Source organism: Salvelinus alpinus, chromosome 10, assembly GCF_045679555.1.
Source record: "Salvelinus alpinus chromosome 10, SLU_Salpinus.1, whole genome shotgun sequence".
Lineage (NCBI taxonomy): Eukaryota > Metazoa > Chordata > Actinopteri > Salmoniformes > Salmonidae > Salvelinus > Salvelinus alpinus.
The window spans coordinates 47,792,525-47,806,470 of NC_092095.1; the positions used below are offsets into that span (position 1 = coordinate 47,792,525).

The 13,946-nt window shown below is 48.0% G+C and overlaps 2 protein-coding genes and 1 long non-coding RNA gene across 10 annotated transcripts in view; 1 reads left to right on the forward strand and 2 right to left on the reverse strand.

Annotated features, from left to right (window-relative positions):
* Window positions 1-7,123, forward strand: part of raph1b (Ras association (RalGDS/AF-6) and pleckstrin homology domains 1b) — a 77,992-nt gene extending 70,869 nt beyond the window's left edge. For all 7 annotated transcript variants that reach the window (XM_071329311.1, XM_071329310.1, XM_071329313.1 and 4 more), the window contains one exon: window positions 2,197-7,123. In XM_071329311.1, coding sequence (XP_071185412.1) covers window positions 2,197-5,046 — 2,850 coding nt within the window. In that variant the 3' untranslated portion in view covers window positions 5,047-7,123. The remainder of the gene's footprint in view (window positions 1-2,196) is intronic.
* Window positions 1-13,946, reverse strand: part of LOC139532128 (tubulin beta-4B chain-like) — a 394,248-nt gene that overhangs the window by 121,211 nt on the left and 259,091 nt on the right. The gene's annotated exons all lie outside the window — the stretch shown is intronic.
* LOC139532134 (uncharacterized) lies at window positions 9,138-13,766 on the reverse strand. 2 transcript variants are annotated; one of them, XR_011666506.1, is made up of 5 exons: window positions 13,666-13,766; window positions 13,150-13,277; window positions 12,340-12,899; window positions 12,143-12,225; window positions 9,138-12,071 (listed from the first exon to the last, which is right to left on the reverse strand). It is a non-coding gene; the product is annotated as an uncharacterized lncRNA (long non-coding RNA). The 2 variants fall into 2 exon arrangements; XR_011666507.1 differs by lacking the exon at window positions 12,143-12,225.

Consider the following 13,946-nt stretch of genomic DNA (forward strand, 5'->3'; position numbering starts at 1 on the left):
TTTTGCGCTTAGTCCTTGGACGTGTAGATTCAGGCTGAGGCTCAGAATCAAAAGAATAATCATCAGAGATGTCATCGGGATTCATTTCTTCCCCGCCATCTGAGTCGTTTTCATTCAGATTTTGTCGCAACGCTGCATGTGCATCTATTTGGGGCTACTTGCTATAGTAAATTATGCACGCTCTCACTGTGTACTCCAAGTAGGCCAGTGTAGACTGATAAGGCTGCTTGGATTCGGTGGACTGATATAGGGTACATACCATTTTCATCTGTTGTATGTGAAATTAATTTCGGTATATGTTAAGTTTCGAGGCAATTATTGGTGTAATTATCAACTGGGTAGAGCACCTTAATTATCGGGAGGAGGGAAGCAGGCCCTACTGTCGGGAGGAGGGAAGCAGGCCCTACTGTCGGGAGGAGGGAAGCAGGCCCTACTGTCGGGAGGAGGGAAGCAGGCCCTACTGTCGGGAGGAGGGGAGGGAAATGGGGGGAAAACCATAAAGAAAATGACATGCCCTCCTAACACTGGTTATAACACCAGTTCTGTTTTTGATATTAAGATTCTAACAATGGCATTGTGTTTTATAGACTTATTTAGGTAAAGTCAAGGGCAGCATGACTTAAAATGTCAGAGTAATTAAAAAAATTACCTTATGTGGCATTAACACGAACAGTCGTGATGTTTTCAACTGATTTGTCATACAAATCACTTCAAAAAGTAGGTTACCTTTTGCACGTTCGTCTAAAATAATTCCAGCATCCAAACAGTGCACTGTGCACCTGCCAACTTGCCTTCAATTTGCAAGTGGCTGAAACAACTATCTCACCAGAGAACGCATCCGAGCGAGCAAAACAGCGCCCCCTCTGTCTTACAACGTCAACAAAACGAAGGAGCTGGTCGCGGACTTCAGGAGACAGTAGAGGGAGCACGCCCCCATCCACATCACACAGGGCCGCAGTGGAGAAGGTGAAAAGCTTCCAAGTTCCTCGGCGTACACATCACTGACAATATGAAATAGTCCACCCACACAGACATTGTGGGTAAGACGACGCAACAGCGCCTCTTCAAGCTCAGGAGGCTGAAGAAGTCCGGCTTGGCCCCGAAGACAATCACAAACTTTTACAGATGCACCATTGAGAGCATCCTGTCGGGCTGTATCACCCGCCTGACACCTACAGCACCTGATGTCACAGGAAAGCCAAAAGGATCAAGGATATCAACCCACCCGAGCCACGGCCTGTTCGCCCCGCAATCATCCAGAAGGCGAGGCCAGTACAGGTGCATCAAAGCTGGGACTAAAAAACAGCTTTTATCTCAAGGCCATCAGACTGTTTTATAGCCATCACTAGCCGGCTACCACCCGATTCCTCAACCCTGCACCGTAGAGGCTGCTGCCCTATGTACATAGACATGGAATCACCAGTCACTTTTAATAATGGAACACTAATCACTTTAATAATGTTTACACACTGTATTCTAGTCAATGCCATCCTATTCAACTATTGCTGTATGTATTCTATCCTACGTATTCTACAGATGTACTAAATAATCTATCCACAATACTGTTCATAATGTCTATACATCCCATCACATATATATTTATACTCCGGACTCCGACATTGCTCGTCCTAGTATTTATATATTTCTTAATTCCATTATTTTACTTTTACATTTGTGTGTAATGTTGTGTATTGCTAGATATTACTGCCCTGTTGGAGCAAGGAACACAAGCATTTCACTACACCCCCAATAACATCTGCTAAATATGTGTATATGACCAATACGATTTGATTTATTTAGCCCATGTTATGTGATGCTGTTTGGTCAAAAAGAGTATGACATGCTATACTATTTTTGTCCAGACAGCATTACATACATCGGTTACACATACTCAGACAGAGGGGGCGCTGTTTTTCTCACCTTGATTTATCTGAGATTGATGCGTCTTTGTCTGCGCTCATCTCGGTCAAATAAATTATCGATTTGGACTGGCAAGGAGGTACGGTAGGGAGGTCCAGGCCACCTAATGCCCACTCATAACGCCGGGGCTAATTTCACTATCTACTAACCCTTATCCTAAACTTAACCTTAAATCTTATCCTAACCTTAAACCTTACCCGTAACCTTAGCAAGCCGTTGCTTATCAACAGATGGTGATCCTGTACTCATTGTGTGTACTTCTCTGTCCCCACACAGATGAGGGAGTCCACCAGAGGCGCCACCCTCCCCCACCCTGTCCATGCGCACCGCCAGACCCCACAACTGGAGCCCCCTGCGTCGGCTACGCCGCCACAACAGCAGCCGCCTCCCCAGTCTCGCAGCAGTTACACCCATGCTGTACCCCCCCAGCCACAGGAGGGTACCTCCCCCCCGCTTCAACAGCAACTGCCCCCCCAGAGCCGCAGCGGTTACACCCAGGCCTTGCCTTCCCTGCCCCGCCAGCCCTCCCCTCCACCACCCCAACAGCTGCCCCACCAGATTCACAGCAGTTACACCCATGTCCTGCCTCCCCAGCCCTCCCCTCCACCACCCCAACAGCTGCCCCACCAGATCCACAGCAGTTACACCCATGTCCTGCCTCCCCAGCCCTTCCCTCCACCACCCCAGCAGCTGACCCCCCAGATCCGCAGTAGTTACACCCAGGTCTTGCCCTCTCTGCCCTCCCCTACACCACCCCCCCAGCCTACACCACCCTCCCTGCCCCCCCAACTTTCTCCACCAGCCCAACAGCTGCCACCCCACATCCGCAGCAGTTACACCCAGGTCTTGCCCTCCCTGCCGCCACAGCCCTTTCCTCCACCACCCCCCCAATCCTCTCCTCCACCACCCCAACAGCTGTCCCCACAGCCCTGCAGCAGCTACAACCAAGCTGTGCCCCCACCTCCCCCGCCGCCTCCTCCCCCGCCGCCTCCTCCCCCGCCGCCCCTGCCTGCCAGCAGCACCCCTCACCACTCGGGCCCCACCGTGTTCGCCAAGTACAGCACCATCACCCGGCTGCAGAACCAGAACGCTGCCCACCAGGCCGCCAATCACCATAGGGCACAAAACAACCACCAGAGCCCACCCAGGGTGCTAGCTCAAGCCCCGCCTCCTCCCCAACCGCTGGTCAACAACATCAACGTCCCGCCTCCCCCGCCTCCCCCTCCCCCACCATCCATGCCTGCTCTGGGGTCGGCCATGGCCGCACTCCGGCTCGGGCCCCCCACACCGGCTGTCGTGCCCCAGTTCATCCCACTGCAGAGCAACGACATCCCCCCTCCCCCTCCTCTTCACCCAGACCCCATGCCAGGTCTGTGCACATCGCGCTACGGCGCCAACGCCCACCAGCAGGCACTGGCACACAAGTTCCCCAGCGGTCCCCCCCAGGGCCCCTCTCCCCCCGCTGCCAGACTGGTCGAGTCGCCCCCGGCACCGCCGCCTCCCCCACCACCTCCCCCTCCTACCCCACCGCCTCCCCAGCAGCTCTCGGTGCCGACACCCCCTCCTCCCCCTCCTCCTCCCCCTCCTACCCCACCGCCTCCCCAGCAGCTCTCGGTGCAGACACACCCTCCTCCCCCACCTCCTCAGCAGCAGTACTCGCCCGCAGCTGCTCCCCCCCCTGCCCTACCCAAAACCTTCTCCCCAGGCTTTCTGCTCCACCACGGTGCCCGGAAGCCTCTCTACCCAGTTTCCCCTCTCCCTCCCGCCCCACCTGCTGCCCCAACTCCTCCCCCACCACCGCCGGTGTCAATGAAGAAGCAGCACAGCCTACAGATAGGCCACACCCCCAACCAGCCCCCTCCCACATTTCCCAAGCAGCACAGCATCTCCAAGCCGCCACCCCTGTCCTTCACGGCTCCGCCCACCACCACCTCCCTGGTCAAACAGATGGCAGGCCAGTTCCCAGGGTCCACACTGTCAACCAATCACACTGAGAGCCCCAAAGCCCCCCTGTCTCCTCCTGCGGTGAAGGCCAAACCAAAATGGCAGCCAGGCGGTGGACAGGCCCAGCAACAGGCCCCAGAGTTCCCTCCACCCCCTTCTGAGAGCAGCCTGCCTTTCCCCCCTCCTCCCCCGCCTCCACCTACTCCTGTCACCGCCCCTGCCCCTCCTGCTCCACCTCCCCCTCCCATCACTGGCCCCACCCCTCCGCCTCCCCCTCTCCCCCCCGGCAACCTAGGCTCACCCCTGAAGAGATCTCCATTGGGCTCCTCCACGGGCTCCTCTGTCTGGGGGGGCAGGAAGCCCCTGCCTGCCACCCCCCAGAAGGCCTCCAGCATCAAGTCTAACTCCTCGGCTGAATACCAGGAGTCCCGCAGGAACCTTCTCAGCAAGTTTGCACCCCAGTCCTCTTCCCCCTCCACCTTCCCGTCCTCCCCTGCCGTACCCTTGGGTAGTTTTCCCTCTAAGGACCCATCCCCGGCCGGCCCCGCGGCGCCCCCCAAGCCAGGCAAGCTGAACCTGGCCAACCTGGCCCTGCAGGCCAAAGTGGGCCAGCAGCGCCAGTCCACCGCTGACTTCCCCCCTCCCCCGCCGGCTTTTGATCTCTTCCCCTCTCCTCTGCTGCCCAGTGATGGCCATGTCGGGACACCTAAGGTGGCAGTGGTCAACCCCCAGCCAAAAGTACCGCCCGCCCCTCCTGGTCCCCCTCCCCCCGCCACCATCAACTCCTCCTGGGGCAAGGGCTCCCTGAAGAAGGCCCTTCCCCCCACGCTGCAGCGGAACCAGCCGTCTCCCCCGGCCCTGTCCCCGCCTCCCAAGCTGCCCATCTCGCCCCCCAAGGGGAACGGCAACAACGGCGTCCCCCAGCCGGGAAACTTCATGGACGACCTGAACCGGAGTCTGAAGCGCAAGTCGGTGAGCCGGCAGGGTTCGCTCTCCTCGTCCCGCCTCTCCGGCCCCAACCTGGAACCCGCCGCGGGCACCATGGACGACATGGAGTTGGCGCTGCCCCCACCGCCACCCGAGTTGCTGTCGGGGGGGAACATCTCAGGCTATGCAACGCTACGGCGGGGGACCCCGCCGGCCCCACCCAAGAGGGGGGGCAACACCAAACTGACACACTGACCAGGGGAGTGGTAGAAAAGGAGACTGTTGGATGATGCCTATATTACCTCTCTTGGAGAGGAGCTTCTATCTATCACACAGGACCGTCAGTGGAAATTGACAAACTGAACTCCTCGTGTTCCATGATTATGATGGTGAATACTTAACCATGTAAATAAGGAAACGCCAAACCATGTATCCGCTTCTTCTTCTTTGCCATATGTTTGTGCCACGTAATCAGAAAACCATAATAACGACGTTACGATTCATTCTGCATTGGTACTGCATGGACATGCTGTAAAACATGAAGCTCTTTGGTGAGTGTGTGTATGTGTACCCGTTTGTGTGCGTACTCGTGTATGTGTGCATGCGCGTATTCACATGCATCCGTGTGTGAGAGCGAGAGATAGAAGGGGAAATGGGGGACAGCCCATAAAGGAAGGCCTCTGTAATAGGGATTGTTATTTTGCCTCTGTTTTTATATGACATTATTTAATACATTTAAAGATTTTCTTATTTTTTAGTTAAGTTTTTAAAAGCTAGTTGGTTAAATCATGAGATGCGGATAAGATTGAAAAACTTTAGAATATAGGCTGAGGTTATTTTAATCAATGAGCTAAGAATTCCCAACGTATTCTCTGAATGTTTTACAAGTGTCTCGCTCTTTGTGCTGTGATTCGGTGACACGCGAATCGGGACGCCTTTTTTTCACAGACGATTGCCCTCTCTCGAAAGAATCTCCAAATAAAAAAAGGAAATTCCCTCCTAAAGGCACAAAGCCATGACTGTGCAACTGGAAACATTTGTGACTTGGAACAATTTTTTCCGTTAGTGTTTTATTTAATGCGTAACATTTTTTGCTTAACTGAAGACTGAAACGGCACGAGGCATATCGTGTGTATGTCTTCGAGGGCCCCTTTAGTCTGTGGGGTGTGTGCTGTGTTTGTTTGACCTGACCTGCATCTGGGTCGTGTTCATTAGGCACCAAGCAGAAGAAAACGGACTGTGAAACGGGGAGGAACTCACTGGTTTGTCCAATAAACACACACTTTCGCTTTTCGTTGCTACATGTTCTAAAATATTTGGTGCCTAATGAACATCTGCTTCTGTTTATCTGTACAGTAACAGCCCTTGCTCCCCTCCCATTGGCCCCTGACGCCTTTAGATTGTCACGTGACATGGCCTAAAAATTATAGAAATATAATGTACAGAGTGGGGACAGCTGTGCTCCAGGTGCAGTTTACTATATACTCAGTTATTCTCAACATGGTGGCTAAAATTGAAGCGACACGTTGTTGCTTGAAGGTACTGAGCATTGAATTATGTTATTAGCATTAGACTAGACCTGACTGGCAAAATTAACCCACAAATTCCCGTCTGGCTTGTTTTTATGGCCTAAACATCCCAGTTGTAGTGCAATTTCCTGCTTCTCCTGCCAAAGTGCAGTGCAGAGAGAGGGAGCGGTGTTCTCGCAGCAATGCCTTCATTTCAAGGGTGCTAGTGCTTATTATCCTAATAAGCCTGGATATCAATGGGCGGACATCTGAAGTTCAATGTAGGGTTTGTCCCAATTCTCCACTCTTCTCCCGAATTGTGAACATCCTGGATTAGATTGGTATAAGCATTAGCTACGGTTTCCATCGTTGTTAGCAATAGGTACAGTATAGCGACCATAACCACAAAGCTGGATGACCGTACTGAACTCAAGTGGACCATGAATGTTGAGGGACCACTACTAGACACAACACATGCTGTCATATTAATCTTGCTTATCTACATTGCTCTGTATTGGTGAAGTTGGCTCTAGACGCTGATCTTGGGTCATTTTTGCCGCTAATGGTTGTGGGCAGGGAAGCTGATCCTAGATCTATACCTAGGGGAAACTTCACCCCAGAGCCTGTGCATTTTCATGATTGAATATTATCCTTTTCAGGTTGTTGGTTTGCAGTATGTCAAACTGAAGTAGGCATTAAATTATTGAAGTGTTGTATCTGATTTTGGGGGCCAAATGAAGAAAACGGGGGGAGATTGCAGACCAAATGTCTCTACTTGCATATAAACCGAAGATCACAATATAAATGTTCAAATCATACCTCGACCATGTCCCACTGTCTTGTTTATCACCAACTCTATGGTTAATGTATTGGTTAACTTAAAGGGGCAATCTGGGACTCAAACATCACTTTTCTTTTGCTAAATAGCTAAGGAATGGGGCTGGAGCAATCTAACCACTAAAACAATTAACCAGGGCCGGGATTCAATCCGCTTGTGTCTGTCAACGATGCACCATAATAAGGTCATGTACAATTGAACCGACATCTGCAGCGTTTATCGTGAATGCAATGGAGTAAAACAAGCTTATATTTTGGATTTTGATTGTCGTAAGTGTAATTAAGCTCATGAGGCATTATTCAAAAATAATGGCTATATATAATTTATTTAAAAGTCAAATTGGATGTACCAATCCCAGATTGTCCCTTTGTCTACTGTTGTGAAAGAATGAAACTTAAAGATTGAGGCTAGAGCATCTAATGCTTCCTTCCTTGAAGTAGTCACTGATCTGACATACACTACATGACCAAAAGTATGTGGACACCTGCTCGTCAAACATCTCATTCCAATATCCTGGGCATCGATATGGAGTTGGTCCCCCTTTGCTGCTATAACAGTCTACACTTCTGGGAAGGCTTTCCACTAGATGTTGGAATATTGCTGCAGGGACTTAATTCCATTCAGCCACGAGTATTGGTGAGGCTGGGTGATTAGGCGTGGCTCGCAGCCAGCGTTCCAATTAATCCCAAAGGTATTCGATGGGGTTGAGGTCAGGGCTCTGTGCAGGCCAGTCAAGTTCTTCCGCACCGATCTCGAAAAACCATTTCTATATGGACCTCGCTTTGTGCAAGGTCGCATTGTCGTGCTGAAACAGGAAAGGGCCTTCCCCAAACTGTTGCCACAAAGTTGGAAGCACAGAATCGTCTAGAATGTCATTGTATGGTGTAGCGTTATTTCCTTTCAATGGAACTAAGGGGCCTAGCCCGAACCATGAAAAACAGCCCCAGATCATTACTCCTCCACCAAACTTTACAGTTGGCGCTCTCCTGGCATCCGCCAAACCCAGATGGTGACGTGTGATTAATCACTCCAGAGAACATGTTTCCACTGCTCCAGAGTCCAATGGCGGAAAAATGTACACCTCTCCAGCTGACGCTTGGCATTGCGCATGGTGATCTTAGGCTTGTGTGCTGCTCGGCCATGGAAATACATTTCATAAAGCTCCCGACGAACAGTTCTTGTGCTGATATTGTTTCCAAAGGCAGTTTGGATCTCGGTAGTGAGTGTTGCAACTGAGGACAGACTATCTTTACACTCTACGTGCGTCAGCACTCGGCGGTCCCGTTCTGAGAGCTTGTGTGGCCTATCACTTCGTGGCTGAGACGTTTTTGCTCCTAGATGTTTCCACTTCAATAACAGCACTTACAGTTGACCGGGGCAGCTCTAGCAGGGCAGACATTTTACAAACTGACTTGTTGGAAAGGTTGACGCTGCTGGGTTTTTCACACTCAACAGTTTCCTGTGTGTATCAGGAATGGGCCACTACCCAAAGGACATCCAGTCAACTTGACACAACTGTGGGAAGCATTGGAGTCAACATGTGCCAGCATTCCTGTGGAACGCTTGACACCTTTCTAGAGTCCGTGCCCCGACGAATTGAGGTTGTAACTCAATATTAGAAAGGTGTTCCTAATGTTTTGTACACTCAGTGTAGAACAGTGTTTACACACAGGCCACCCAATTCTGATTTTCCACTAATCGGTCTTTTGACTAGTCAAATGAGCTCTATTGCCAATAATAGGGCAAAATATCATAATTGGGTTGCCTGTATAAACACAGCCAAACACTATCTTTGATAAGATGGAATGTAGCTCTGGGTTCAGGGTTGATGGGCTTTGAGTGCCCTCTTGTGGTCTCCATGTCCTGCATACACAGGATCACCCTGCATGCGTCTTTCAATCACGCTGGACAGTGGATAATTAGTCATTCTTGGAAATGATCACTTGTATCTATTAAAGCCCAGAGGCTTGTCCCATTTACTGAACGACGACTCACATTCAGACGAGTAATCAATTTAATTGGAAATTCTCATGTTCCATCAGAACCTCTTAAGCTCCCAACGAGTACTATCAGGGCCTGATCAGGAGAATGTCACGTTATAGAACAGATATGGTTGTCTGTCAGAGAATTCTAATGTATAGAGCTGACAATTCACTATTCTATCTGCAACACTCGGAACGTTTCACATCACTGAATATACTCCAAGTGGTTGCCGATGCTGTCGCCCCTTGGGATCAGCTGAGGTCCACTTCCTGTCTGGAGAATGAGTGGCTGGGAAAGAGAGGGGCCTCAGATGCCAGGCACAGGCAGGGCAGGGCCTGCAGCAATAGATTATTCTGGTTAGCACAGTGATTATTTTGAGTGTTTTATACATTGGTGTCAACTGAATCTGTTTGTGCCGTATTGCCAACTGACCAAAGGAGATAAAAAGACCGCAATAACAGATCTGGGAACAGGCTAGGTTTGCTTACCCCTGTTCCCAAATGGTTACACGTTCAACCTCTGCCTCGTGAAGTTCTGTTGATAGAGAATCTGGATTTAGTTATTTAGACACTTTAGCTCTGTTTATACCTGGTGTAAACACGAATCCTTTGTCCTGATCTTGTCTACATTCTGATTTTGCCCTCATTTAAAGAAATGTGTCTACAAATAGCCCAAGTTAACATACGTAGCTTAAGAAACAAGGTTGATGAAATTAATAGCTTGCTAATATCTCTGAAACACAGACAATACCTTTGATAGTGGTAGCAATACAAGGTTCTAACATTTACAGAAATGCCAGTGGTGGTGGTGTTTATATTCAGAATTACATTCCTGTACAGATTTGAGAAGATCTCATGTTAAATACTGTTGAAGTAATATGGCTACAGGTTCATCTGCCTCACCTAAAAGCCCATTCTTGTGAGAAGCTGCTATAGACCAAGTGCTAACAGTCAGTATCTGGATAACATGTGTGAAATGCTTGATAATGTGATACCAACAGAGATGTATATTTTCTTTCATCAAGCTACCCAATCAAGAAAAAGCTTCAAACTGTAACTGGTGCCTGCAACCTGGTTCAGTCAACCTACCAGGGTAGTTACAAACAGTGCAGGACTGAAATCATCAACATGTATTGATCACATCTTTACTAATGCTGCAGAAATGTGCTTGAAAGCAGTATCCAGATCCATTGGATGTAGTGATCATAGTATAGTAGCCATAGCTAGGAAAACCAAAGTTCCAAAGGCTTGGCCTAAAATAGTGTATAAGGTCATACAATAAGTTTGGTAGTGATTCCTATGTTGTTGGTCAGTGTTGTGTAATGAGACGCAAACAGATGTTGCACTTGACACATTTAGGAAATTGCTTATCCCAGTTTAATAAAAAAAATGTAACCTTTATTTAACTAGGCAAGTAAGTTAAGAATAAAATCTGACGGCCTCCCCCGACCAAATCCGGATGACGCTGGGCCAATTGTGCGCTGCCCTATGGGACACAGCCTGGATTCGAACCAGGGACTTGAACGATGCCTCTAGCACTGAGATGCAGTGCCTTAGACCGCTGTGCAACTCGGGAGCCCAATTAAAGCATTATTTGTTCTTCCATTTATCCTGTAACCAGTCATTTTTACGTCTTTATTTTGTAACTAAATGCAAACTACATTATTAGCTTCCAAAATGTATGTAGGGACACCCCTGGCTGTCCGATAACAGGTTCTGATGGTATGGCTTGTGCATTGAATAAATGTTGTTAGAAAAAAATCTTGGTTCTTTCCTAAGCAAAGCAATTTGAATGCAAAAAAGACAAAGTTGAAGTGAACTGGCAAAGGAGCTGAGTCCTCATTCAAATCCCCAGAGCTCACTTTAAAGAGGACTGAGATTGGCTCTTTTAAAGAGGAATAATGTGAAAACACCCTTCTATTCTCTTCATCTATTGGGCATCCCCTCTCTCTCTCTCGCCTCTTCACTACTGGACTCGGAGCTGTTCCGGCCACAACCTGAGTGAGCTCTGCAGTGGCGCGCACACGTGTGGTGCAGGAGGTGGCCGGCTGGGAGGAAGGGGACGATTAGTGGCAGTTGAAAGAATGGGCATACAATAAAGCACTTTGATCAGTATGAATGCACAATGAAGGCTTCTCTATCTAAAAATCTATACATCTAGCTTTTATAACAGGCACCAGTCCAGTTGGAATGATCAAGGGCAGAGAGAGAAACTAATAGTGACATTCTGTTCTCCCGTCTGTCTGTCACAACAAACACAGCATCCCATGCCAAAATCAACAGTGTGTGTGGAGTCTGTCAACAGTAGAGATTGTCCTAAAAACCGTCCGTTTATAGATGAACCCCACAGCGGACTACCACAGTAATCTGTGTCTAGGACAAAACACAAACAATTTGCTCATATTGTTATCCGGTATTGATGTAAAATACAGCTACTGCACTTCATGTAGCTATTTTTCCTGTTCATCTGGTCCAAGATATTCGATTTGTGGGTCAAGAAAGTAATTTGCTAAAGAGATGTGGTCATGTATTTATCAGTCCCAATCCTTCATCAGCTGCATATTGGGGAGGAATTATTTATTGTACTGAGTCAGTGTGGTTGTTTATACGAACATTTCAGTCTCAAAGTAGTGTATAGAGTAGAGTGCTGATCTAGGATCATGTCCTCTCTGTCCATAGTGTATTTTTATTAATTATGCTCTGAAAGGGAAAACCGATCCTAGATCATCACCCGTATTCTGCTTGATACGTCCCCGGATCTATTTCATGTACTGAGTTCATAGGCTGCGATGACAATTCTGATATTTTTTTCTCTAATTGGTCTTTTGACAAATCAGATATTTTCTTTGGCCAATAATCGAGGATCGGGTCTCACCACAAAGAAGCCCACTCAAAGCTCATCTCTGTGGGTGCTCTTCAGACAGTCTGTCTCCTTTATCCCAAAGTAACAACCTGGAAGAGAAGATAGATCTTAATGCATGTGATGACGTGTATGATCAACAAAAAATAATAACAACCCCTACCTAGGTATGCTTGCTACAATCTTCCCCAAGTGAGCAGAGGTTAGCAAGTTTGATTTGCTACATTGTTAGAAGCGGGATGGTGCCTGTGATAAACACAACATTTTCAAAGATTTTACTGAACAACAGTTCATAAAGGCCCTAATCTATGGATTTCACATGACTGGGAATACAGATATGCATCTGTTGGTCTCAAATACCTTTTTTCTTTTAAAGTAGGTGTGGATCAGAAAAGCAGGCAGTATTTGGTGTGACCACATTTTGCCTCATGCAGTGTGACATCTTGAGTTGACACCGCATTGAGTTGATCAGGCTGTTGATAGTGGCCTGTGGAACGTTGTCCCACTCCTCTTCAACGGCTGTGCGAAGTTGCTGGATATTGCCGGGGACTGGAACAGGCAGACACGTTGATCCAGAGCATCCCAAACATGCTCAATGGGTGACATGTCTGGTGAGTGTGCAGGCCATGGAAGAACTGGGACATTTTCAGCTTCCAGGGGCTGTGTATTATCATGCTGAAACATGAGGTGATGGCGGCAGATGAATGGCACAACAATGGGCCTCAGGATCTCGTCACGATATCTATGTGCATTCAAATTGCCATCGATAAAATGCAATTGTGTTCGTTGTCTGTAGCTTATACCTGCCCACACCATAACCCCACCGCCACTATGGGGCACTCTGTTCACAACGTTGACATCAGCAAACCACTCGACGCCATACACGCGGTTGTGAGTCCTCTTGTACGTATTGCCAAATTCTGTGAAATGATATTGGAGACATGATTTTGCAAACATTTCTAAAAAACATGTTTTCACTTTGTCATTAGTATATGTAATCAATTTTGAATTCAAGCTGTAGCACAACAAAAATGTTGTTAGCTTCAATTCAAAATGGATAAAAAAAAAATGTATCACGTTTAAATGTGGAATAAATCGAGGGGTATAAATACTTTCTGAAAGCACTAAATGTAGCCATTCCACTGAGGTTAGGGGTGAGAAGATACTTACCCTTTTGACAGAGCCATGGGTACCTCGGTATAGACGAAGGCCAGCGTACAGATTGTTGACTTGTGTCATGGTCACGACGAGAGCTTCATCTGCCAAGGACGCCAGCTCTGACTGGTATAGGGGCAAGCCTGCAGATGTCAAAGGTAACAGGTGAGACTGAGCACTCATACAGTACTTTTCACATCAGGGATATTTGGGAGGTAATATTGTCCTGTGTCCCTCGGCAGCATTGTGAATAGATTTTTTTGTATTAATGATTAACATAATACCTTGAACTGGGTCATGTTCATTAGGGCTCACTGTAGGAAAACGTTTTGCAACAGATAACAAAAAATTGTGTCTCTTATTCCTCCCATTTTACTCGTTTTCTTCAGTTTGGTGCCCAGTGAACACGACCCTGGCTTCAATTCCTGACTGGACGTACATTACAAAAATGGACTGAGGCATGTGTAGAAGCACTATTAGAACCAGCTGGAAAATTGAGTTCTACACCTGAAAGGATTGTATATCACTTACCTGAGCAGCAGCAAGACCAGCAGAACACACCACTTCATCTTCTGTCTAGCATAAAACAAAGCACCTCGATCATCAACTCCCCCATTCCTTAAATACAGTACGATCAGACTCTATCCAGCCCTCTCCCTCCTGTCCCCTCCTCCTTGCCATGGCACTGATTAACCTTAGTGCTTTGGGTTTATTTCAATGCCAACAGTATTGACCTACAGGCTGAAATCTCATTACTTTCAAGTGGTCTTCTTCCTGGAACTAAACTTGCCACATGTTCATTTACCAGATGC